The 24,036-nt window shown below is 43.2% G+C and overlaps 1 protein-coding gene across 3 annotated transcripts in view; it reads left to right on the forward strand.

Annotated features, from left to right (window-relative positions):
* HERC3 (HECT and RLD domain containing E3 ubiquitin protein ligase 3) overlaps positions 1-24,036 on the forward strand; it is a 45,263-nt gene that overhangs the window by 18,370 nt on the left and 2,857 nt on the right. For all 3 annotated transcript variants that reach the window (XM_082282663.1, XM_082282664.1, XM_082282665.1), the window contains 21 exons: positions 446-605; positions 1,650-1,726; positions 2,324-2,545; positions 4,490-4,581; positions 5,448-5,578; positions 6,241-6,401; positions 6,902-6,978; positions 7,746-7,870; positions 8,413-8,472; positions 10,100-10,211; positions 10,752-10,941; positions 12,783-12,946; positions 13,448-13,561; positions 14,841-14,864; positions 14,952-15,041; positions 16,844-17,014; positions 17,642-17,785; positions 19,074-19,240; positions 20,349-20,415; positions 21,532-21,614; positions 23,676-23,859. In XM_082282663.1, the coding sequence (XP_082138789.1) occupies positions 446-605; positions 1,650-1,726; positions 2,324-2,545; positions 4,490-4,581; positions 5,448-5,578; positions 6,241-6,401; positions 6,902-6,978; positions 7,746-7,870; positions 8,413-8,472; positions 10,100-10,211; positions 10,752-10,941; positions 12,783-12,946; positions 13,448-13,561; positions 14,841-14,864; positions 14,952-15,041; positions 16,844-17,014; positions 17,642-17,785; positions 19,074-19,240; positions 20,349-20,415; positions 21,532-21,614; positions 23,676-23,859 (2,615 nt within the window). The remainder of the gene's footprint in view (positions 1-445; positions 606-1,649; positions 1,727-2,323; positions 2,546-4,489; positions 4,582-5,447; positions 5,579-6,240; positions 6,402-6,901; positions 6,979-7,745; positions 7,871-8,412; positions 8,473-10,099; positions 10,212-10,751; positions 10,942-12,782; positions 12,947-13,447; positions 13,562-14,840; positions 14,865-14,951; positions 15,042-16,843; positions 17,015-17,641; positions 17,786-19,073; positions 19,241-20,348; positions 20,416-21,531; positions 21,615-23,675; positions 23,860-24,036) is intronic.

The following is a 24,036-nucleotide window of genomic DNA, read 5'->3' on the forward strand; positions in this document are numbered from 1 at the left end:
GACATCCAGCTTTGTGGATTACTCATCTTCATTGGACATGAGAGCTGTGGAAGGTCAAATGTGTTTTACAGGGTCTGAGATCTTCTCTGTGTTGGATGATCCTGAACCAAAACTGAGTGAGGAAACCTCAGATGTTGGATATCTGTTCCTGAATAACCTGATAGGTTTTCCTGTGTCTCTGAGGCTGGCTGTGTGTAGTTTGTCATTGTGCTTGAGGCATGTATACCTGCCTACCTTCTGTGATTTTCAGACCAGCTTTCAGAAGAGCTCAGCAGTGACACATTTTTAGTAAACCTGGTGCTTTTTCTCCTGTAAGAAGTGTTTTAAAACTAAATTGGGGATCAGCGCACTCATCTGAATGGCTTTGCGTGCAGATTTGCCCAGACCTGGTGTTGCTGTGAGATGAATGCTGTGACCAGAGATGTTTTCCCTCTGTTTCCCTCAGAGCAAATCGGGGCACTGGCTGGGCAGCACATTGTGCATGTGGCCTGTGGGGAGTCGCACAGTGTGGCCCTCAGCGATCAGGGCCAGCTCTTCTCCTGGGGCGCCGGCAGCGATGGACAGCTGGGGCTCACCACCATAGAAGATGCAGTGACAGTACCAAGGTAAGCATTTAACAGGGTCAGCTTTCCTCAGGGAAGCTCCTTGGAGGTGATGCATCAAGGGCTGCTCACCTTGGGAGGGTGGCTTTCTCTCAGTGTGGCAGGAATAGTGTCCTTCTCATGCTGGGATGAAGGTGATTCCTTCTTCTTTTCACTGCTGTTCTGGTGCTCCCTGAGCACTGCAAGTCCTCAGGAGGTGTGGGCAGGACAGACCTTCTGCCCATGGATGGGATGGTTGAGGTATGGAAAAGAAAATTGGAGTGTGCTTAGCTTCCTCCATGAAAAATGCCACAGTGTTTTGTACAGAAACAGGAGGTGCATGAGGGAGGACTCAAAAATGCTGTACTTTGTGGTGTTAAAACACCTGTTTCATGCTGTGTTAACAACAGATGCAGTCTGTCATTTGGTCTGCCACTGCAGATCCAGTGCAGAGCAGAAGTTTGGGACATCTCTCTGGGATGGCTGTCATTGTTGAAACAGTATTTAAAGGAGGAGTTTCAGTTACAAAAGATTAATGTTGAGCTGAAGGGCTCTGTGGGAAGACGGTCCTTAACTTGCATGTGGTTCTGGTAAAACAGAAAGAGACAGGCTCGCACAGCAATGTGGTAGTGCCATCTTAAAAATAACATTTTTGTGGAATAACTTGAACCTTTGACGTGCTATTCTCTGTACAAAGCACTGAAGAGGGTTTGGTGCTGTAACTCATTGGTACTGCTAGGCCCTTAACAGCATGAAAAATGTCAGTGCCTGAAAAAGAATAGTGAGAGAGACACCAAGACCCAGCTATTTTCACCATTTCCAGATGGTTGGATTCAGTGTTATAGCAGGAAATGTAGCTGAGTTACTAGTCAAGTGTCTAAAGGTCTCCACAGATTTGCATCTATTACATATGGATCTGTATTGCCTTCAAGAGTCTGTTCCTCAGTCTCAGAACCATAGATTGTGTGTATATGTATATAACAAATATCTGAGTGGAAATAGTAATTTTTGTCTAAGGTGATGCTGTATTTGTGGATGCTTGTTCTAAAATAGTGTTGTCATCTTTAGGTTGATAAAGAAATTGAACCAACAGACGATACTGCAGGTGTCCTGTGGAAATTGGCATTGCCTGGCTCTGGCAGCAGGTATGGTAACATTTGTTATTAATTACCAAAATTTGTGCTGTTATTTTGCACAGTGTCCAAGACTGCATGTTTCTGCATAATAAATCAAGGACATCCCGTGTCCTGACTGCTTTCGGGCCAAATGAGATGCTATAAAATGCATCAGGTGCCATGAATATTGAGGAAGAGCTTTGCCAATACTGTGAAGAAAGAAAACATTACAGACCACCTACTGTTTCACTGGTGAATGATGGCAGTAACGCTTGAAAGCTTCCCATCTTGATTTAGAAAAATGTGTGTAATTAATTCCTTTGTGCTGAAATTTTCCTTGGCTGTTACTCTTTTGTGTGAAACATGTGGATTGTTTTTTGTTGCACTGTTTGTTACAGCAGTTGTATTTTGTATTTTGCACTCAGTTGCTTGTGTGTTTATTTGCCTGATGGCTTCAGGCTTTGCTTTTTTTTAACGAAGAATGTCTTTCTTGATTTCACTTTTTTCCTTTTCTTCATGAGGTTTGGGTGGGAGCGAAGCCTCCAGAACTGTTTCTTTTTGATTTTGGCAAACTTGCTTTTCTGTTGTCTAGCTTTCACTCACCACTCTCTTCTTTCCTTGTTTCAGATGGCCAGTTCTTCACATGGGGGCAGAACAGCTATGGTCAGCTGGGCTTGGGCAAAGAATGTCCCTTCCAAGCCAGTCCACAACGTGTCAAGTCTCTCGATGGGATCCCTTTGGCTCAGGTTGCTGCAGGCGGAGCCCACAGTTTTGCCCTTTCTCTCTCAGGAGCTGTGTTTGGCTGGGGGAAGAACAGCTCAGGACAGCTGGGACTAAGTGATGAACGAGGTATGAAAATTATGCTCCCAGGTGAAAGATGGATAGACTCCTTTGGCCTAGTGTCTCTTGTTGCATTGACAGTGTATTTTTACTGAACGGGTGTATAACTCAGCAACTCCTCCTGAGGTGACATGGCAGAGAAAGAGTCTCTGTCTCTACAGGCTTTTCATACTTAGTAAAAACAGAAACATCCCCTTGTGGATGTTAAATTAAGTGAGGAGGGTCAAAAAGAATGGTCTTTCAGGTGTGAATGTGAACATGCAAATATCGAAGAAAGCGCTCATATTCTTTCTCCCTCTTCTCAAAAATACTTTGTCTATATTTTGTTTCAAGTTGGTTGGAGCAAAGGCTTTCCCTGCAGAACAGCAGGCTGAACCCATCTCCTCATTTCCCAACATGATTTTCACTGGTGAGCTACAAAGTGATGTCAACACAGCATATCCCAGTATTGTAAGATGTTGTCTAGTTATTTGTTGCAGTTTACCAGACATATATGGCCAATGGTAGTTTTCTCAGGTGCTAGTCTGAAAAGCCCAGATCTCCTCTGCTTGTTGTTCACACACTCTTTTAACTTTTTGGAATAAAATAAATGAATGGAAGATTTTCTTTGGAGCTTCAAATCAACCTCTTTATTGTTTTCTGCATAATTCCTGAGCAGCTTTAAATATCTAGGCAAGTTACTGAGTGTGGATGTGATACCTAGCATGCACCTAGATACCTTGTACTGTCTATAAAGTAAAGCTGAGCTAATAGCAGTGTCTTTTCCATGTAGATTGGCAATTAAATGCTTCTAATTAAAACAAAGCTGCAGTTTAAATATGAAAGGCTTACTTTGACACGGGGCTAATCTTAAATGAACAGAATAGGCATCAGCTTGTGGGGTGGTGCTGGCCAGGGATCATATTCTGCTTCCCCCTCAGTGCCTGGCATTGTAGTAAATATGTGGTATTTATGGAAAGTGAATCATGGTTAAGACAGTGTGAATTATACTTGCCAAACATGAACAGCAAGGTTTGCAAACATGGCTATTCTGCAGCACTGTTGTTATTAACGATTATGCTGTAGAGAGGAGAAGTGTCATTCCTGTCAAAAGAAAGATCAGAGTGCTAAAATAAAGTAAATCAAAGATATGCTCTCAATTTTATACTCACGGAAATGTGACCATGTTTCTTTCACTATCCAGTAAAAAAGCAGCCTACAAATCCTTAGGTGAGAATCTTAAGAAATGGGCAACTTCTATAGGTAGGAACCTGATCTTTTGTTGGTATGAAATAAGCAGCTGCTCCCCTTAATATCTAACTGTTTTGAGGTGCCTACTGCTCCTTGAAATGCTTAGCTTTTATTTTTTTACTGTATTCATTCCTGGGAGATAGACTTTAAATGATTGGAGTGGCAGAGTAAAAGAGAAAAGCATCACTTAATGGTAGGTAGTGATTAGCCTTTGCAAGTAGGAGAATCTTCTGCTTAAAGGATGACAACAGAAGGAAAGCCGAGTATTTAAATACACACTGGGATTCAGTTTGCCACGTGTCTTGCACAAGTGTCTCCCACGTGTCAGGGTTGTTCTATATGGAAATACAGAAATATGGAAACAAATATTTGCAGTCATCCCTGAGGAGTCTGAAATGGAACATGAAGCTGAAGGTGGGTGTATCTAGGCTGCACTCACCATATCTCCCAAAGAGCAAGTGCATGTTGAATTTATACAAGACAATCAACATTTGTATTCTTGATCTGGACAGTTTTGTTTGAGTCAGTCAAGTCTTTTAAGAATTTGAGGGGAAAAGTGGCAGTGAAGCACTCAAGGACATGTGGGGTTTTTTTCACCACAGTTGTTAAAGTTTCCCTTGTGCTCATAGACAACATCTGAAAATCAGACTGCCAGTGCTTTTCTTGGACATGCAGGTTTGTGTTTATGAAACAGCTGCTTTATTTCCTTTGTCCTCGTGGCAGACCGAGAGTCCCCTTGTCATGTGAAGCTGCTGCGGTCTCAGAAGGTTGTTTACATCAGCTGTGGAGAGGAACACACAGCAGTCCTGACAAAGGTAAAGATGCTGACCTGGGAACCTTAGCCACTGTCTCACCTGCCTGATGGTTTCACAGTACTTTCTGGGTAATCATAGAACAAATTGATTTACTATATTCCTTCCAATCCCAGTAAAAGACCTAAGTGAAAATATAGCCTAATTATTTATTCTGAGATTCACTGCCAGCATGATCCTATGCTGGTTTTGAAGATGAAGATGTTAATAATCCACAGCAATGAATAGCAAAACTCAGGTGAATAACTTGAAGAAATTAGCTTTGGGGGAAAAAAAAAAAACAAACACACATCCAAAGGGGTGAAAATAGCATTTTGTTGGAAAATAGAGTAATACTGTGCATCAGAATAAGATGGAAGCTAAAATGAATGAGTGTTTAAATTAAACATTAGTAGTCACAGCATTTACAAGAGGTTTTCAGTTCCAAACCTGCTGCCTCCAAGTGGTGTATAATTTAGTGGCCAGAGGACAGGGCTAGGATTTGAAAGAGAGCTGCTCAGTTCTTGCCTTGCCTCTGCCACTTGGTAGGTGCTGCTTCCTGTTTTGGAACCTCAATGTTTTCCGCTGTAAAATGAATTAAACAACTGACTTCAGGATACCTGTAGGAAAAATACCATTGTAGAAAACTAGTTCTGTAGAAGCTTGTCTAGTGTAGAGATACCTGAAGATAAGTCTGTTAGTTTCTGATGGGTGGCAAGGTAGCTTGTTTGGAAGCTGCATTAGCAGAACCCGAGTTTCTTTTCTGAATCCTTTGAAAATCCCCATCAGTCTCTGCCTAAGCTTTGGGCTGGTACTGAAACTGGAGTCGGAGAGATCCTGCTGGGTTATGGGTCCCTAAATGGAGACTCTGCTGTTTGATTTGCTAACAGAGTGGAGGGGTGTTCACCTTCGGTGCAGGTTCCTGCGGGCAACTGGGACATGATTCCATGAATGATGAGGTGAACCCCCGAAGAGTTCTTGAGCTCATGGGCAGTGAAGTATCCCAGATTGCTTGTGGCAGGTGAGTCCTGCATGCAGTCAGAAACTTGCTTTGGTGGAGGTTAATGCTGATACTGAATCATGCAAATAGAGGGAAATAGTCCTGCTTCTGCATTCTGTGTGTCAAAGCTAAATGAATTTAAATTTTGCTTTCTGTAAGAATTTTAAGGCCCTCTAAATGATAGGCCCTCTAAATGAGATAGTTTTTTAATTGGGGTTGTACCCTGCATTCTAACCTGTAAAAGACACCTTCCCAGCTTAATAATTCAGCAAGACTTTAGAGCAGAAACCCCTTTGGTCACAAGTTTCCAGCCTCTTTAATGAAAAGTGAGTTAGCAATCCTGGTGCTGTGTTGTTGCCTTTCAGTATGTACAGGCTTAGCAGATGACTAAGCTGATACTGTGAGCCTGATACCAGCTGCGTGTTGGCACAAGCTGCTCTTTGTCACTGCCACCTAAAGGGCTCCATCCCATAAACTGGTGCCATCAGGTGGCAAAAACTGAGCATCGGTGCCTGCATAAAGGTGCTGTTTGGCACCAGCTTTTGGCCTACGAGAAATGAGAATAAGTTTTAGGCTGCATTTGGTTTGGTTGTTGGGTTGGTTTGTTTGTTTGTTCTTGGTTTGTTGGTTTTTTTTAAATTTATTGTTAAACAAGGCCCAAACTCTGTACCTATCTCTTACAGACATCACACTTTAGCCTTTGTGCCTTCTTCAGGAATGATCTATGCATTTGGCTGTGGAACAAGAGGCCAGCTGGGAACAGGGCACACTTGCAATGTGAAGTGTCCCTCTCCTGTCAAGGGTCACTGGGCAGCTCATAATGGGCAACTCTCAGGGAAACCTGGTATGTACTGTGCTGGATTTGAAATGGCAGATGGACATAAATCATTTCACTCATGGCTGTCTAAAGACATCTTAACGTCGTTCTGTGAAATTTCTGGAAACGGCAAAAGAAACCCATGCTATTGTCCCAAATGCACTGTGGTAATTTCTGGGTGACTTTTTGCTCTCTCTGTTAATGTATGCCATCTCCCTTTCTCTTTTTTATGGCAGAGCTCAGCATTTGGCAGTCTTGGGACTTCATGAAATTGTACTAATACTGTGTTCCAAAGGCTTCGTTCTCTCTTTAAAGCCCCTATTGCAGTTTAGAAATGACAAATTTCCCCTCCTGTGTACCTCTCATGAAAGTGCTACAGTGCTTGAGTTCCAGCTGATTTCAGCAGGGCCTTCAAAGGACACAGGTGCTCCTTGTAGTTGTACTGGCAGTGCAAGTGGGAGGGGAGAAAGCATGAGTAGGGACCTGCATTCATCAGCCTTTCACACAACCATGTCTTTCTCCAACAGATGCGTGTAAATACCACATTGTTAAACATATCTTCTCTGGAGGAGACCAAACATTTGTGCTTTGCTCCAAATACGAGGTAAACCAACTGAAGTACCTTTTCAAGTCTTCTCCCCTGTCCCAGCATTCACAAGACAGCTTTTGTTTTTGCTAAAATGTTCTGAAATGGAAGTGTTGCTTTGGAGTCCATTCAGCCTTACAAACCTTACCAGCTCTGACAGTTGTTACAGGGGTTTACGACTTCAGTGGCTGAAAGTTGCCATTCTTTAGAGGCACATCAAAGCCACTGGGAAGACGCTGATTCCAATTTAATCAGCAGGAAGGGCAATCCAGTCTTTGCAGATTGGAAGTGAGGGGCTGCTTTCCACCTGTGGCACTGGCTTCTGCATGGTTGGTGTGTAGGGCCATCAACCACATACGCTGGGATTTTGTCAAGCAGTGCTGGATGGAGGGTTGAACGCTGAATTGGTTTTCCTGCTTCTGTCTTCTTTTTTTCAAGAAGTGTTTGGGATAAACTTTTGAGGCATGGAAATAGGTCTAGAATAACTGTACTAAGCCTGTAGTTATATATTATAGCATTGAAGAGGGCTTTGGTACATCTAGGAAATGATATTTTAATTTTTTATTTTTCTCTTTTTAAGATGTATTTGAGGATCGTTTTTTTTCCCCTCAGCTTTTTCATACTTTCCCTTTTGGACTTCTTAGTAATGCCACAAAACTTCATAACCAAACCTTTTCAGAGACCACACTAAGGAAGCTATCAGTTATTTATTAAAACAGAGATTATGGATAGGAAGGAATTGTTTTACAAGCCTTGTCTTTGCTGAAATCTGTATCTTCTCACAGAATTCCTTGCCTGCTGATGATTTCCGGACCATAAATGAAACACGTTACACCTGTTTAATAAATGATGAAACTATAGATGTCTGGAGGCAAAAGCTTTTAGAAAAGAACAGTTCTAATTCTGTCAAGTAGGTATTGTGGCACTGGACAAGCCTTTTGTTGAAAGTTCTATTTAAATAATTTTGTTGGCTTCCGTGCCATGCTTTCACTTGAAATTTAGCAACCTTTTCAAGTGTGGTTCTTGGTCGTGTCCAAGGGGAGGAGTTGCCAGTCACAAGGCTGCCAGGTGAGAGCTTCTGAGCAAAAGCAGAGGAATTTGAGGCTGCCTCAGCATTGCAGATGGTGGGTGGGAACTTGATTTTAAAGTTGTCCTGCACTGTGTGCTTAAAATTCATGAAAAGCAGCAAGAACTTGTGAACAGACTGACTAAGTTCTTTCCCCAGTGTGCCTGCCGTGAGAAGGGCAGAATAGGTGGAAAGGAGGCACTAATTCCTCCTTTCAAAGAGGGACCTTACATGATCCTGAATGAACTTCTTGCCCTCTGTGCCTCTAAAGGGGTTATCCTGACATTGTTTCCCATAGAAGGAAGGGAAAAGAGATGAAGAGATTTACTGAGGCATCCATTCATAACCTGTATCTTTGTTTCCTTTTGTCTTCCTGCTGCAAACAGTAATGTTGTTCAGATACTGTCCTCAGCTGCCTGCTGGAATGGAAGCTTCTTGGAGAAGAAGTAAGTGGCAAATTTCCAGAAGCATGGCTTTCCCTTGATGTGGACTGGAATCCCTTTGCTTCACTCACTTCTGCAGTGGGATTTGATTTTTTTAATCAGATAGGAGGTGGAGGCAGAGAGTGTTCCCTAAAGAGGTGGGTGGTCAGAGCTGGGTAAGGAGGGCAAAGAGAGTGCATGGTGTAAGTAAATGTAAGTGGCACAGGTTTCTTGGAGTTGCCACAATTGTTATTCTTCCTTATGAAATAGATACCAACTTTAAAGAGAGGGAGAGGAATATGACATTGAGGGAAATTAGGGATGAGTAGTCTCTTACCCAGCAGAGCTAGCTGGTGCATGTGAAAGTGTACTTCCACACAGGCTGCTCTTGAAAATACCTCTGGGGCAGCATGGAAGTGCTTTCCTTTTAGGTGACATCACATGTGGAAAGTTTTGTGCTCCTGCTTGCAAAAGGAGGAATTTCAAATGGGTGTGACCCACAATAGGTGGTGACAAGGTTGTAAGACATAGCTGAGTCAAAGGCTGTGGGTTGGGAAGACTTGTGTTGGCTGTCTGTGAATGTTGAGGAGGTAACAGCATAAGATGAGGAGGAGGAGAAGAAATTTTTCTGGTGATGAGTAAATGACCTGTAACTAGGTGAAGAAAAGCTTACTTACTCTGAGTAATCTTGGCATAATATGTTTCAAGAGCAACTTGAAAAAGAAAATAATTTACTAATTCTTTTGGTGCTTTTCTGTTTGTCCAGTGGTTTCTTCTCTAGTGTTGTGACATGTTATTGCATCAGGAGAGTTGTGTCATGTTGGTTTAAAACCCTTGTTGAGGTAACCAAGTTGTTGAGTCACTTTAAATAGTCTCACGTCTCCTTTGAATGTGGAAATGAGTGGAGTTTATGGCTTCATCGGCTAAATGCAGTTGTTCTTCCCCTTCAGTGATGTCTTGGCTGGTGCAGGACTTAACTTCTGTGGAAAGTCTTTGACCAAATGAATGATAAATTCTGAAGCCTTAAATGAGGCTATATTTAACTATGTACCTTTATACATGAAATCTTATGTCATGGTGCACTTGATGGAAATACCCCAGTGCATCCCTCCAGTGTCCTAAGGCCATGTAGGCCTGTTTGGATTACAGGATTAGATGGAGGAGCAGCTTTTCTGTGGCTGTGTGTCCGAGCACACCCAGCACTGCCTTTGCAGAGCACAGCCTGGAGTGCTCTGTACCATGGCATGTCCCTGGGGAGCTATTTCCAGCCTGGAGCCGGAGCTGTTATGGAAATAGCCATTCTACTACAGCAGGCTGTGTTTAGCTCCTCATGTTGTTACAGTCACACCGTCAAACTGACAAATGCATCCCATCTTTAGTAGCTGTCTTCCCCTTCAGAGTGTCTAATACAACGCTCTTAAGACAGTGAAGGAATCCTGGGGACACCAAAGACTTTGATGGAGTGTTTCTCTGCAAGAATCCCAGCCCTAACCAAGGCCCGGAGGAATTCAGAAGGGAGAGTCTTTGTTTCTAGTCCTATGAATTCCCTAGTGGTCATTTCTCTATTGCTTGCTCTCAGGCCATGTCAATACACAGGTAATGGGGTCTCCCTTAAACTTATGCCTGTCTGTCTGTGATTTCTTTTTTAAAGAATCGATGAACATTTTAAAACCAGTCCAAAGATCCCAGGGATTGATCTGAACTCCACCAGAGTGCTGTTTGAGAAGCTGATGAACTCCCAGCACTCTATTCTCCTAGAGCAGGTATTGCACTTCAAGATTTGGGTATTCAGAGGGGAAATTAAGGCTTTATCCCTCTCTAGCATGCAAGTACCAGCAGCATTTTTGGGGAAAGGTTGTGCTGCAAATCTAGAAGCCAGACACTTAATGGTACTTCTCCTTTGACCTGGGCTGATTTTGACCTCCTCAGAATGTGTCTCCAAGACTTTTATTTAAAACCAAGTTTTATCTCATGGCATTTAATACTTGAATGTCTGCTGAAGTTAACTCTGTGTATGTTATATTTGTAATTACTATGTGTCTATCAGGAGTTGAATACTTTATGGTTGTATAATTTATTCTAACTCAGAGAATTTCTTTCACAAGTGCAGAGCTGTGGGATAAAAGCATACATGTTCCCCTTGCCACTTTTAGCTATAATATTTATAGCTTTGGGGTTTTTTTGCTCTGGGTTTGACTTTTAAAGCAGGGTTTTACCATTTCATCAGCTCTTAAACATCAACTACATTGTAGGTGCTCTATCACCCAGGATAAGCTGTCTTTTTTGTTTTGTTTTCTCTCTAGATACTGAAGAGCTTTGAAAGCTTTTTGATTCCTCAGCTGTCCAGCTCGCCACCAGATGTTGAGGCAATGAGGATCTATCTGATTCTTCCAGAATTCCCACCCTTCCAAGACTCCAAGTATTACATTTCTCTGACACTTCCTCTAGCAATGGCTATTCTGCGCTTGGATACCAACCCCAGCAAAGTGCTTGGTAAGTGTCACTTCAGAATTGTTTTAATTTAGAAGTAAAATATCATTTCAAAGAACACTTACTGGGGAGGTTAATCTAATTTACCTTACCTAGTTTACCAGCATTCAGAGACTCAGTTCCAGATAAATTTGCATTCCTCTACAGAAACATAGATTTTTGTATTTCATGAAGATTAAATGATCCTACTCTCTTAAATCTGGTCAGCTATCGATCACTTTAGAATATCTTTTCTGTATAGGGTAAACAAAAGGATACTAAATATAATATCAAATTATTTTGTCCTCTGCAAGATGGCAGATGAACCTGTTGGTCTGTGACTATGCTGAACACTTCAACTCTTCTCCCACTTCTGAGTCTTTTAATTTCTAATATATTTTCCTGTGAGCTTATTTTAAGCTGAACAGAACATATACTGCTTAATGATTGTTACTCACGTTTGTTAAGCTACTACTGTACTTGTTATCTTACTCTGTTTCTTAAGGCTGTCTTGTACTAAATCTGGTATTATTTATCATGTAAAATGCTATGTGATGCATTCAGACCTCCAAAAGAATCACTCCAGCAAATTTATTTTGAGGCTTAGTGATTTTTTTATTATTATTCAAAGAGGCTTTGGGTCTGTTTCCTCTTCTACTTGGAGTAGTCCTCTGTGATTTTTAGCATACAGAAATGCAAAGGGTTCTCAAACTTTTGCCTGTCAGACTCTATTGTGTTGACACTTGAGAGGATAAATTGTTCGTTTCTAACATGACATAATGGTTTCCTAGGCTTCAGCTTCTACTTTGCAGGTGATTGGTTCTAGGAAAGAAGCTAATAGTCAGGGTCCCTTCAGAGGAGAGTAAGGGTTACCTGTCCTTCTCAAGAAAGAAATCAGCCTCTCTAAAGAGGGGGTTAAATCCTTTAGTGCAGATGTGCCAGGAGACACACTCTGACACCTGCTAGAAAAGTATGTGGTGCTACAGAGAATTGCCCAGGCAACTCTTTCCTTGTCACTCCTGAGAGAGAGCCCACAAGATCACAGTATCTAATGCCAGATACTTGAAACAGTGGCTTGAATTGAAGGCTGAAAAACTTCAAATTCAGGCTCCCACCCTGATCAGGGTTTGGGCTGGGTAATGACTGGTGTGGTTAGATGAGAGTGGAAAGGGAGGAGCTTTTCAGTTTCTGGTATTTAGATAACTCTGCCTTGCTTTCCTGTTGCTACTGATGCCTTTTCCTGGTCTTAAAATCAAGAGGCATACACGGTTAGAAGGGGAAAAGGGATTTTACCTTGGTATTTATTCTTAAGGATCCTTAGGTGTACACATCCAGGTCATATGCATCGAGATGTACCCCACTGAGTCTTTCCCTGTGTCTCTGTGTCTCTCTCCTTCTCGTGTATATATCCCCCCCAACATTGGGTATAACATTATAGGTTGTACTAATTAGCATATCTATCAAAGATTCCCCAATGAGAGGCTCAAGTGAGCCCCCCTCCCCAAGGAACCTTCCCCTGGATGGTTCTATCTTGGTTTACAGAATATGTTCTGGAGAGGACCTTGGGGTCTGGGGCACACTGATCCCTGGCTACGAAGCTTCTAAAATGTTTAGTCTCTTAGCTTGACAAACAGGTCCAAGAATGTAGGCAAAAAGCACTGAGAATACAGAAGCTGTAAAAAGGTATAACAGGGGTATAAAAGAAAAGGCAAAAATCTTCATGGCATCACTACAACTAGGGCAAGAATAGGGAAGTTTTTTGGAAGAGTCTTCAGATGTATTCCCCTTTTCTCAGTTGTAACCCCTTATTTAAGGGTTACTCTGGCCTTTGATTAAGGTTTATATTGATGTCCTCTGCTTTCCAGATAACTGGTGGTCTCAAGTGTGCCCAAGATACTTCCTCAGGCTCGTGGACCTCTACAAAGGTGCAGTGGTGTACCTCCTCAGTGGAAGGAAGACGCTGCTGATCCCAGTCCTGTTCAGCAGCTACATTACAGCTGCTCTCAGGCTTCTGGAGAAGCTCCACAAGGTGAGAGGAAAGCCCAGGCATGTGTTGGCTCGAGATGATTCAGTCTTGCCTGCTCTTTGCCAGTCGTGAGCTGTGTCACTGTCCACCAAGACACCTCGTGGGAAAGATGTTAGTGGCTTTCCTGAGTCCGAGGTTCTTGAAGATTGTTTAGACCTGTCTCAAACACTACAAATAAAGTCACCCTGAACAAGGCTGCTGCTGGGCCATGCACTTTTGCATCACAAACACCTGTCCCTTGATGGCCTCCACTCTCACTGTGCTGTTGCTGAGTAGTCTGGTTGAGGAGGAGAGGGAGCTAAAATAAGTTAGAAAGAGGATTATCTTGATTCTTCTTGGTTTGTACTGAAATACAAGAGACTGTGTGTTTTTTGCAAGACTTTCTGGGTCCTTTTGTTGCAAGTTGTTACAATTGATTTTATGAAAGCAAACCTGTGTGTTACAAGAAAAATGCTGAATATGTATTAAAATATGCTGAATATTTTTATCTGTTCTCTTCACTAGGTGAATCAGAAGGTTAAACACGTGGAATATGATAAGTTTTATATCCCTGAGATTTCCAGCTTGGTGGACATTCAGGAGGATTATCTCATGTGGTTCTTGCACCAGGCTGGAATGGTAAGAGGTTTTATGTATAGTCATGAAAAAGCTGTCCATGTTTGTGTCTCTGGCTGTAGATCTGTATTTTCAGTATCCTTAATGAGAGTGTAATGTATTCAGTATAGGAGCATCTGTATGTTTAGTCTCTCAGATCTGAGTACTTGGTGGCTTTGCAAAATTGACTTAAAAACAAAAAAGGCTGTCAAAAGAGTTCTGGAGCTAACAATATTGAACCAAAGCTTGCAACAGTCTCTGTGATTATTCATGTGAATTTCATTCAGTCTTTGCACAAGGGGATTAATTCAGTCGCTGGATCCTTTTAATGTAATCAAGACCTCAGGAGCCAAGTCCTGTATTCTAAAATTATAATTTTTGCCCTTTACTTCTGCTGTTTAGGCAGGTATTGTGAATAATGTAGCCAGTGATGTTAAAATGTTGCTCTGTAAGAGGAGGCAGTGTGGCGTTCTGGCTAGGGGACTGAACCAAGCCTCAAGAGATGTGGGTTCTATTCCTGGCTCTTCCAGTAACCTGCTGGGTGATCTTGGGTAAGACCCTTCACCTCTTTTATGTCTCACTTTCCCATCTGTAAGAAAGGAGATAACTAAGCTGAGGGCTGGAATATGCTGTGTGGGAACCCAGTGAGTTTATTTAATTATAGCAAGGAAAGGAATCCCAAGTGTAAAAAAACCACCAAAAAACATCTGCTGAGGGATGCTGCAAGAGTAGAACCTGACTGTAGTTGATAACTTTTGTGTGTGTTTTCATGGGCTTTGTAAATGCTGTGTGTGCTGTGTCCCCATCCTCTATTTTCCATCATTTAAATAGTGCTGCTTTGTGCTTTTAGTGAGCAGAACAATAAAATACTGACTTAAATTTTTGTAAGGGATAGTTAAACGTGTCAATATGGCTAATGACGAGTCATTTGCATTGCAGGGGTGTTCTTGTATCACCATGTTGTGGCCTTATGGTCTCTCCTGTTTCATATGGTTTCTGCCTGAGGACTAGTTTTTTTGTTGCTCTTCATAAGAGCACGTTTCACCCGTGGCAGACTAACACAGGCTTCTGTGTCAGTCAGTCTTCTTAGTAGTGTTTGCTGGTCACGTTTTGAATTAGACTTGTGCATTTTGTTGAGAAGGAAGTTCCCATGCTTTTCTTTGAGAGGAAGAAAAATGGGTTGTTGGTCCCAAAGGAGGAAAATTTACTTTGGGTCACCTTTGGACTAGTCCATCCAAAAAAACCCACACGACATAAAATCGAAAGAGTAAAAGATTTTCATACTTCTCTTTTTCTTTCACAGAAAGTAAGGCCATCTATCATGCAGGTAAGAAAATTGTTTCTCAAGACTCTTTTTTAAAGAAGTGCTCTGGAAGCTGTGGATAGGAACAAATCTTGCCTGCCTTTCTTGCAGGACGCTGTGACTCTCTGCTCTTACCCTTTCATCTTCGATGCTCAAGCTAAGACCAAGATGTTACAGACAGATGCAGAATTACAGATGCAGGTAATCATTCTCCCAATTTTCCTGACACACTTCTTTTTTTCTGCCTTTTGCAACGGTGCCTGCATGGAAAGGGTGTTAAGTGGGAGCTGGTGGTACAACACATTATTGTTTCCATAATACAGGAGAGCAGTGTAGCTGGAGAACCTCTTTGCCCTGGATATTGCAGAGGCAGTGCTTGGTGTCTTTCCCTTCAAAATGCTTGTCTGGCAACATCAGAACTGCCGGATGTGCACGTGGTGACAATTTAAAGTGTATAGAGAAGGAGTAGTTATGTATTTATGATAGTCCAAGGATAAGGAGTAAGGTGAGGCCTCTGTTAGAGGAGCTGTAAGACTGGATAAGTAGACAAACGTTCAGGTAAGTGGACACTTGCTTCCAGATTCCTGCCTGGTGTGGGAGTGGCTGTTCCCTCTAACAATGAGGAGAGTGTTGTAGAGCAGCTCCTGGTGCTGTTTGTGGTTGCAGGCAGCAGCTGTTGTCAGCAGCCCATCCATCCATTTGCAGTGAGGGCACAGCCCCGGGGTCCTCCAGGAGTGTGCTGACAGCAGGTGTCCAGCTCCAGCACCCTGTAGGTGGCAGCCAAGCCAGCTCACAGCCAGGCTGTGGCAAGGGCAGCTGGCCTCTGTGCCAGTGCAAGTGCCCCAGTGCCAGGCGTTGCTCACACAGGTGCCTCCTGAGGCAGGCAAAGCGTTGGGCACTGAGCCCTCATCCAGTGCAGCTGGGGCTGGGACTAGTCCCATCCTCTGTGAAATAAGTTTGCTGAGATCCTTGGTTGTCAGGTTCCTTCAGGGTGGAAAACTGTCCTCACAGTCACTTGTGGCCATGGTGCTAATTCCATGTCATACCCATCTCCTAGCTTTTCTATGCCTGCTTGAGCACACAGCCTGCAGCAAGGCAGAGGAGGCTTGGCCTATGCTCGGATGCTGCAGTCACTTGCTCCTGCTCTCATTTTGTCAGCCTCTTGCATGTTTTCAGCTGCCCAATTTGTGAGCAGTGCACTGCTGAGAGGAGGTATCAACCTTACCTTGGCAGAACAGCAGACAGGTACAGGGTTTGTTGTCCTGAGAGACAGGACCTTTAGCAAGACAACTACTTAGATGCCAGGGAAACCGGTGTTCTCTGAGTGCTGGAGCAGAGAAAGCCTGGTCCCTGGTGGATTTCTGTATCAGGTTTAAGTGATCTTTAAACTGAATTTTCAAATGCGAATTTGCCGTTTACTATGGATAATGCGTGAGAAGACAAACTAAGTGCAGCCAAAGCTTAGACTGGACTTTGTGCCTTGCCCATCTCCAGAAGATCCATGTGGATAAGGGCTTTGAATTGTATGTGATGGGTTCCCTGGTGCCTTGCCAGATGCATTTGTCAGCTGGCTCCTTGCTTGGTATATTTGTAGCACTGTTTTCCCTCCTGGACTCACACTTACCTGGGTGTGTTCACACTGAGCTTCTTGACTCAGTAAACTGAGCATGAATAAGGCCTCTTCTCCCCACCCACCTGCCTAATGTAAAAAACAGCATTCAGAGATTTGATCTCTGTTGCTCAAATGTGGCGAATTTATCAGTGGACTCAAAAGTGTTGGTGTGGGAAATGGGGGAACAGGTAGGCATACAGGCACACTCAGAGCGATGCCTTAGGTGATGCCTCTCAAGGTATCACAGTACAGAGTGAGCATGGGATTCTTGAACCCTGAGGAAACCAAAAAGGCAGAAAGGAACACCAGGCATGTAGTTGTTAACTGCTTTCCCTTCACAGGAAGAAAGAAGCTGAGCTGTGGCTGCTTTTCACTTCTCTTGTATTTACAGGTTGCAATAAACGGTGCAAATTTGCAGAATGTCTTCATGCTTCTCACCCTGGAGCCTCTGCTGGCCAGAAGCCCTTTCCTGGTCCTTCATGTTCGCAGGAGTAATTTAGTTGGTGATGCTTTGAGGGAGTTGAGCATCCATTCAGACATTGATTTGAAAAAACCTCTCAAAGTAAGTTTCCCTCATATCTTTAGCACCCTTGTGTCCAGCAGACATTTCTGCAGCCTTTCAGCCGTTCACATTACCACTACACCAGTGTGCAGTAACTTCTCCATAGGTATAGCACACAGGAGCACTCAATCTAGTCAGTGCAAGGGCTGAGTCTTCTTTCTGTCTCCTGGAGTGCTTTGGCAGTGGATAGTTTACAAGAAGGCAAGCACAGGATTTACTCTTTTCCTGGTGTGTCAAGTGTACAAGAGCCAGGGGAGGAAGCATTTTATGATGTTATGCAGTCTCTGTTTTGCCCTTTTGCAGGAACAGGCTGTTTACAATAGGATGTGTTCTATCTCTGAGAGATTGTGACAATCTTGAGTAGCTGCTGTCATGCTGCTGCTTTGATTGTTGGGAAGACAGGTGGTTATTTATGATTTGCATAAGGAGTTAAACATTCTCAAAATATCTGATTTGCCACCCCTGTTCCACTTCTGTCCCTGCAGGCAGAGCACTGAAACGAGCTCGTGGGTTGCCATGGGTTTGGGCATGTTGGACAAATTGCTTTGCATGGCTCCCAGTTAGAGAGAAGTCTGATTTACTCAGTCTCAGCTCTGCACCCCTGTCACTGACCTGCTTTTTTTGCAGGTGATCTTTGATGGTGAGGAAGCTGTTGATGCTGGAGGAGTGACAAAGGAATTTTTCCTCCTGTTGTTAAAAGAACTACTCAACCCTATCTATGGCATGTTCACTTACTACCCAGAGTCAAACCTGCTGTGGTTTTCAGACACGGTAAGTCTTTGCCCTCTATACTTGCAGGTTGGAATAATATGCTGCATTTAAATTACAAGGAAGCTAGTGGCAAACTGTGGGAAAGAAATGTTCTTCCTCTCATTTTCTACCTGTGGTACAATGTGAACTCTATTTTCAGTTAGTGTAAATAGGTCCATTAACCTTAGCAGAACGGTGATGGTTGTGCCTGTTAAGGAGTTGGCGCTCTCTCTTTATTCTTATCCCATAATAAAACTCGTACTAAGGGTCAGGTGACAGGTTATAGAGCTCTTATCATCATGGATGTGATGGTCATGTGCTGTTTTACAGAATGAGAGGTTTAGGTGGTAATGGCATTAGAATTTTGTGCCCCCCTTGCTGTTCACATGATTGCAGCCAATCCACTTAGTCATGCATCACTATTGCCTTCAGGATCTAACGTTGTAAATGCTTTATGTGAGGAAATTCTAAACAGCCAGAAATATTGTAGTGTAAGGTTGTTGGTTTTGGAAGAGTGTGGAATGCAAGATCTGTACTGTCAGATGGCTGGAGGTGGTGGTTTATGTCCTTTTCTTCACCTTCAGAGGTAGCAAGATGGGAAATGACATTGCTAGTCTTCCCTTACGGTGTGGCTGTCCTGGCTGGGGGGTTACAAGGAAGGAAGTGGCGTGGTACCTTTTGTAACTTGTAAGCAGTATTGCAGAGCATTCAGTCCTAATGTCAGTGCTATAAAACAAGTCTTTTGACACCAGGAGTGATGACAGTGTAAGCACCGAAAGTGAGGGGTGTATTTGGAACATTTAACAAACGTGGGCAGCCAGTCTGTGACTGACACAGCAGTGTGAGAGTCAATATGTGAAGAAAAGGAGGCCTGTGCTAGCACCTCTGCTGGTGTATCTGCCTGGGTGGCACTGTGCTGGTGCAAAAGCTTTTAATAGAAAATAGGATGGGTGATAGGGAGAGGATTGTTATCACATTTTCTTGCAGTACATAGACAGTAAACATTGAAGCACTGTTAGTGTCTAAATGCAGAGGTATTTAAAAAGGAGTTAAAAGGCGGGTAAGGTGGAAAGCTGCTGTTTCCACAGCTGATCATGGCTTATAAAAGTAATAGAGCATGGTTTCTGAAGCTTCATTTCCATGCCACACACCAGCAAGGACTTTACAACCAAAGTGGCACCTGATGGGAGCTCTCTGACTTCTTCCCAGTTGGAAAAGCAGGGTCTGGCTTAGTGCGTGGAGGATAGGGTACTGTGCATTGCACCGGTGACAGTGTGTCTCATCAGGATTTCTCTGTGTGGTTTTGCAGTGTTTTGTAGAACACAACTGGTTTCACTTGATTGGCATCATATGTGGTCTTGCAATATACAATTTCACAGTGGTAGACCTTCACTTTCCCTTGGCTCTGTACAAAAAACTCTTGAACGTGAAGCCCTGCCTAGAGGATTTGAAGGAGCTATCCCCTACGGAAGGAAGGTATGAAAATCAAAATTTGCAGCTTTTCTGGGAAGGTAGACCATCCAACTAAGAACAAGAAGTGCCAATCTAGGTAAAAGCTGATCAATAAGACACCTCCTGATGCTTTTGAGTGACTGATCAATTTGGGTGACCGTGGTCCTAGCAGCACATATGAGTTGGTGGTGAATTTTGTGTAAGACCTCTCTTCCACAGGATATTGGACCCATCTGCTTAGGCTCCCACCCTCCTGACCCGCAGAAACTGGGTGCCAACACAGCCAAAAGACACATCCCACACCCCCCTTTGCAAGCAGGGCTGGAAGCCTGTCCCTGTCCTGTGTGGTTGTGTGTGTGATCCCAGATCCCAGCCTCAGCCTTTCCCCTTGAGCCAGCCTCAGGCTAGCAAGCAGGGAACTGTGCATAGAGCTGTGGATTGTCCCATCCATGGACCAGAGCAGTTCTGACCTACTCCTATGCCAGGAAGAAGTTGAATGGAGTGAAAGATTAACTTTTTCTAAGTGGTGTATCCAATCTTTTCTACCTAATTGCATTGGGATACTGGTTCCTCCCAACACCGGGAACTTAAGATCCCACTGTCTGACTGCTGTCTTATCTCTTTTTCTGAGGTGCCATCTGATTTATCTACACAAAGTGACAGCTGTGTTTATCAATGATGAGGTAAAATGCCAGGAAGACAGTAGTAGGATTTTGGGGGTTAGCAGAGTATTTTCTGTATGATGGGGATACAGATGCAGTCCACTTCTGTCTCTTCCTCTACTCCCTCAGACCTTTGTGTGGTGATGACACAGAATTAGAACTTAAGAACTAGAAATGTAATTCTGTTCCAAAGCCAGGATCATTAAAGGTGATCCTTGAAATAGGTAGGCATGGACTGCATTTGATAGTTTCTGTGGACTGGCATTTATCCTGCTTCTAACAAAGCATCTCTGTATTTGAGGTGTATTTCTTTCTTACCACTTCAGGTGACTCAGATTCTGTCTTGCAATCCTACTGCCCAGATGTATCATGCTGTTTACTTCTGCTGAATTTGTTTTCCCTGTTAGAGGTATGGCTTTTTAAATCTCTGATTATTATTTTTCTCTTTTTTTCCCCTACTTGTTATTTAGGAGTCTCCAACAGCTTTTAGATTACCCCGGGGAAGATGTGGAGGAGACATTCTGTTTGAATTTTACAGTAAGATACATTTAACATTCCAACACTCTAATTACTGTGGTACAGTTGAAGCCCATCTATATTGTCATGTGTGTTGTAGCTTATTTCATATGCCTATAGCACATAGCCCATGCTAATGTAAAAATGTTCTTTGCTGTAACTCCTTTCTTTTGTGTTTGTGTGGTCCTGAAAACCGAGCTAATAAGGAGATTAAGCTGAGTGGTTTTCAAAGTAGGCTTGTTGTCACTATTCAAAGACCTGATGCTCTAACATGATATGAATGATGGGTTCATCTTGAGCTGGATGATTTTTTGACTCTGGCCTGTCCAAGGCCTGCCCTGGGGTAAGAACAAGGTACCATAAAACTGCTCCACACTGTGAAGAACCTTGCTGAGCAAGGAGAGTGGTGGCCATTTCCTTGTTTCATGAATGAGCACATAAACTCTCTGGAGTGAGTCAGACCTGCATCTGACTGTGTCTCCTGCAAGACAGAGCTGTAATTTGGGATGAGGTAATGAAGCCATACTGATGCTAATGCAGTCTGTGAAAAAAGGATACCTTTAAAGTAACTAAAGAGACTTTTCTCCAAATTCTTTTTCACACGTAAGGGCCTCTTTTGTCTGTTGCAACTTGAAAATTGACCCTTACGCATTTTTTTTCAGGTAACCAGTTAGTGTACAGAGTGTGGGTTTGTACTGGTGCCCTCCTAGTCTGGCAAAAGCAGGAAGATGTGTGTGTCATTTATTCTTCCAGTGAGAGAGGATGAATTAACCTACTGAGTTTCTGTTAAAAAAGGGAGTCAGTTTTATTGTCAGAGCTTGCGCGCTTAGTTAAAAACAGGTTTTTAGTTATCCACCTCTTGGGTTTTTCTCCCCAGGAAGTTTACCTAAAATAATTTTTATTCCTTACTAAGTTCACATGTAAACTTAACAGCCGTCCTACAGCAAATGTAGGTGATGGAGGGTGATGAAGCACACAGGGTCCTTGGAGCAGAGAACAGAAGTTTCTGCACATACCTTTTTCTCTGGCCCACCCTTTACATGCCAGTCATCAGCTCTGAAAGGGGACTCTGTCTTTCTTCTAGGCATATGCCCTGAAAAATACTTCTGCTAAAATTAATTTCCTGGTTTTGTGCAGATCTGCAGGGAAAGCTATGGTGTGACAGAGCAGAAGAACCTGATTGAAGATGGAGATAAAATCCTGGTGCAGAAGGACAACAGGCAAGTGGGGCACCTGTAGGGATGGACTCGTGTTTGTGGTGAAGTCAAGGTGCCACAGAAACCCTGTCTGAGGGGCAGTGTGTGTGGGGGGGAATTAGCAGTCACTGCAAACAAATTCTAAGACCAGTTGTTCACAAGTTACTGGGCACTAGTGGCACCTGAACAAAAATCAGGTTTTCATCACCTTTCCACCAATGTTTGGAAAATGTACCGTGGAATTGGATTGACGTCTTCCCTATAAAAGACCTCCATATAGACCCTTGGCAGTTTTCTCATTTTAGGCAGAGATTGGAGTATGATTTTGACCCAGGTTAATATCCCTGGTGGCTCAGAGAGGAACTGTGCATGACCAGCAAAACTGAGCCTGGCAGACTTGTTTGTACTCCTAATTCTGGAGCCAGAAACACTTTCCTTTGAGCACGGCCTGACCCCCATCCCTGATCACAGCCAGAAGGACCTGCTGTACTTGGATCCCTTTCCATTTGACTGAACACCCCGGAGTTATTACTAGCACAGCTACCATTTCCCCCTCCCCTTTTTTTTTGTCCAGCTGCTGAACTATTTTCTTCCCATAATCTTGTAATTGGATTTCTACAAATGCCTTTATTACTTGAAGCAGTGTTCACATTCTTTCTCTGCTGGCAAAACATTGTGATCCAGTGACTACTCAGCAGCATGGTTAGGGACTTGTACTAGGGTTGCTGAAGACCTTGCTGGCAAGGCTGGAGATGAAGTAATTTCCTATTAATCTGATTATTTGAAAGGGTTTTGAATGTGTCTAAAGCCAATGCTGTAGCAAAAGCTTTGCCTGTGTTACCTACTTTACTACTGCCCAAAATGGTGCAATTACACAGCTAAAGAGCTACCTCCCTGCAAAATGCACATGGAGATAGAGCAGGATAATTCTGTCTCCCTGCAAAGAGAAGATGGACTTCAGGTAAAACCGGAGGAGTGTTTCATCTACCCCTTCAACAGTGGAGGAGAGATGAAAATGCCAGTGACAGAACCCTTTAAGTTTTTGGGTTGGGCATGTACACTCAAAATAAAATCAGCCTTTTTTTTACTGTATGCCATACAGTACAGAGGAACACAAATTTTAGCTGAGAACATTTGGGAAGAGCACCAGGGTTAACTACTGGAACTGTTTATTGAGTCAGGATAGGATACAAAGGAAGAAAATCCTTAAGGAGAAAGGCTAGTGTGTAGCTCCACCAGCTTAACATTCCAAAATTCAATTGCTTCATCCTGATTGGAGTTTTGAACTCAAGCTAACCTCTAAATCCAAGTCTAGACATGGCTGTCAGTTTACCTTACAGTGCTGAATGACTTCCTCCACCTGTACATTGAGAGGCCAGGGACCAATTTGCGGCCCTATGGCCTGAATAGTTTGCTGTGTGCCTATCTGTGGGCACTGCCCTTTCCCATGTGAGGAAAGTTCATTGGGAACTGGGGAATGCACAGGATTGCTGTAACTGACAAATGCAGAGCAGGAAATGCCTGCATTTTCCCTTTCTCCTTTGGAGTTCATAAAATGCTCTTGATGCAGGGTTCATGACCGTAACAGCCGGAGAGGAATTAAGCAACAGTTAAGTGCTTAATCATCTTGGATTTCCCTAATGCTCAGGTGACTGTGGGGAAAATGACAATAAAACAAATGCACTGGAAAATAACTCCCCCTTTGGTAGATGATTTCTTACTCCAAGTGTTCATTTTTGTTAGTCTTTTTACTTCCTCACGTGTCCCTCTATGCTGCTTTTGCATAGTGGATGTGGTGAGAATTCCTCCACCAAAAGACCAGAGTATTTCTCTCAGTGGTGGAGAACCTGGGGGACCTCCCATGCCGCTGCTGCCAGGGAATAAGCAGACACGTGGTGGCACTTGCTGCTGAACACTTTGTCCACGTTGCAGTGGCTTGGTGAGAGGAGGGCAGTGGGTTGAGCCTGCTGGAGACTCGTGTTTGCAGAACATTTTACAGGCAGAAACAGGGAAACTTGGCAGTGCTGCTGCTTAGGCATGTGATTAAAAGTGCTTTCCTTTGCCTGCTTTCTCTCAATGCATTAGGGAAGAATTTGTTGAAGCCTACGTAAATTACATCTTCAACCTCTCCATCCAAGAGTGGTACACAGCCTTTTCTACTGGCTTCCTCAAAGTGTGTGGTGGGAAGGTCCTGGAACTCTTCCAGCCCACAGAGCTCAGGGCCATGATAGTTGGAAACAGTAACTACAACTGGGAGGAACTGGAGGAGGTAAAGCTTCCCTCTTGTACTTGTTTTTTTTAGCACAAGAGCCAGGATTGTGCAGTTGCATGAGATGGGCATTGGTCTGTGTCAGGAGATTGCATAAGCCACAAATGCATTTTCTGGTTTTTTATGCTCCTTGTAGGCCTTGCTGTCACTCACGGGAAAAGTCTGTCACTGTGCTGG

This window comes from Coloeus monedula, assembly GCF_965178545.1.
Source record: "Coloeus monedula genome assembly, chromosome: 5".
Taxonomy (NCBI): domain Eukaryota; kingdom Metazoa; phylum Chordata; class Aves; order Passeriformes; family Corvidae; genus Coloeus; species Coloeus monedula.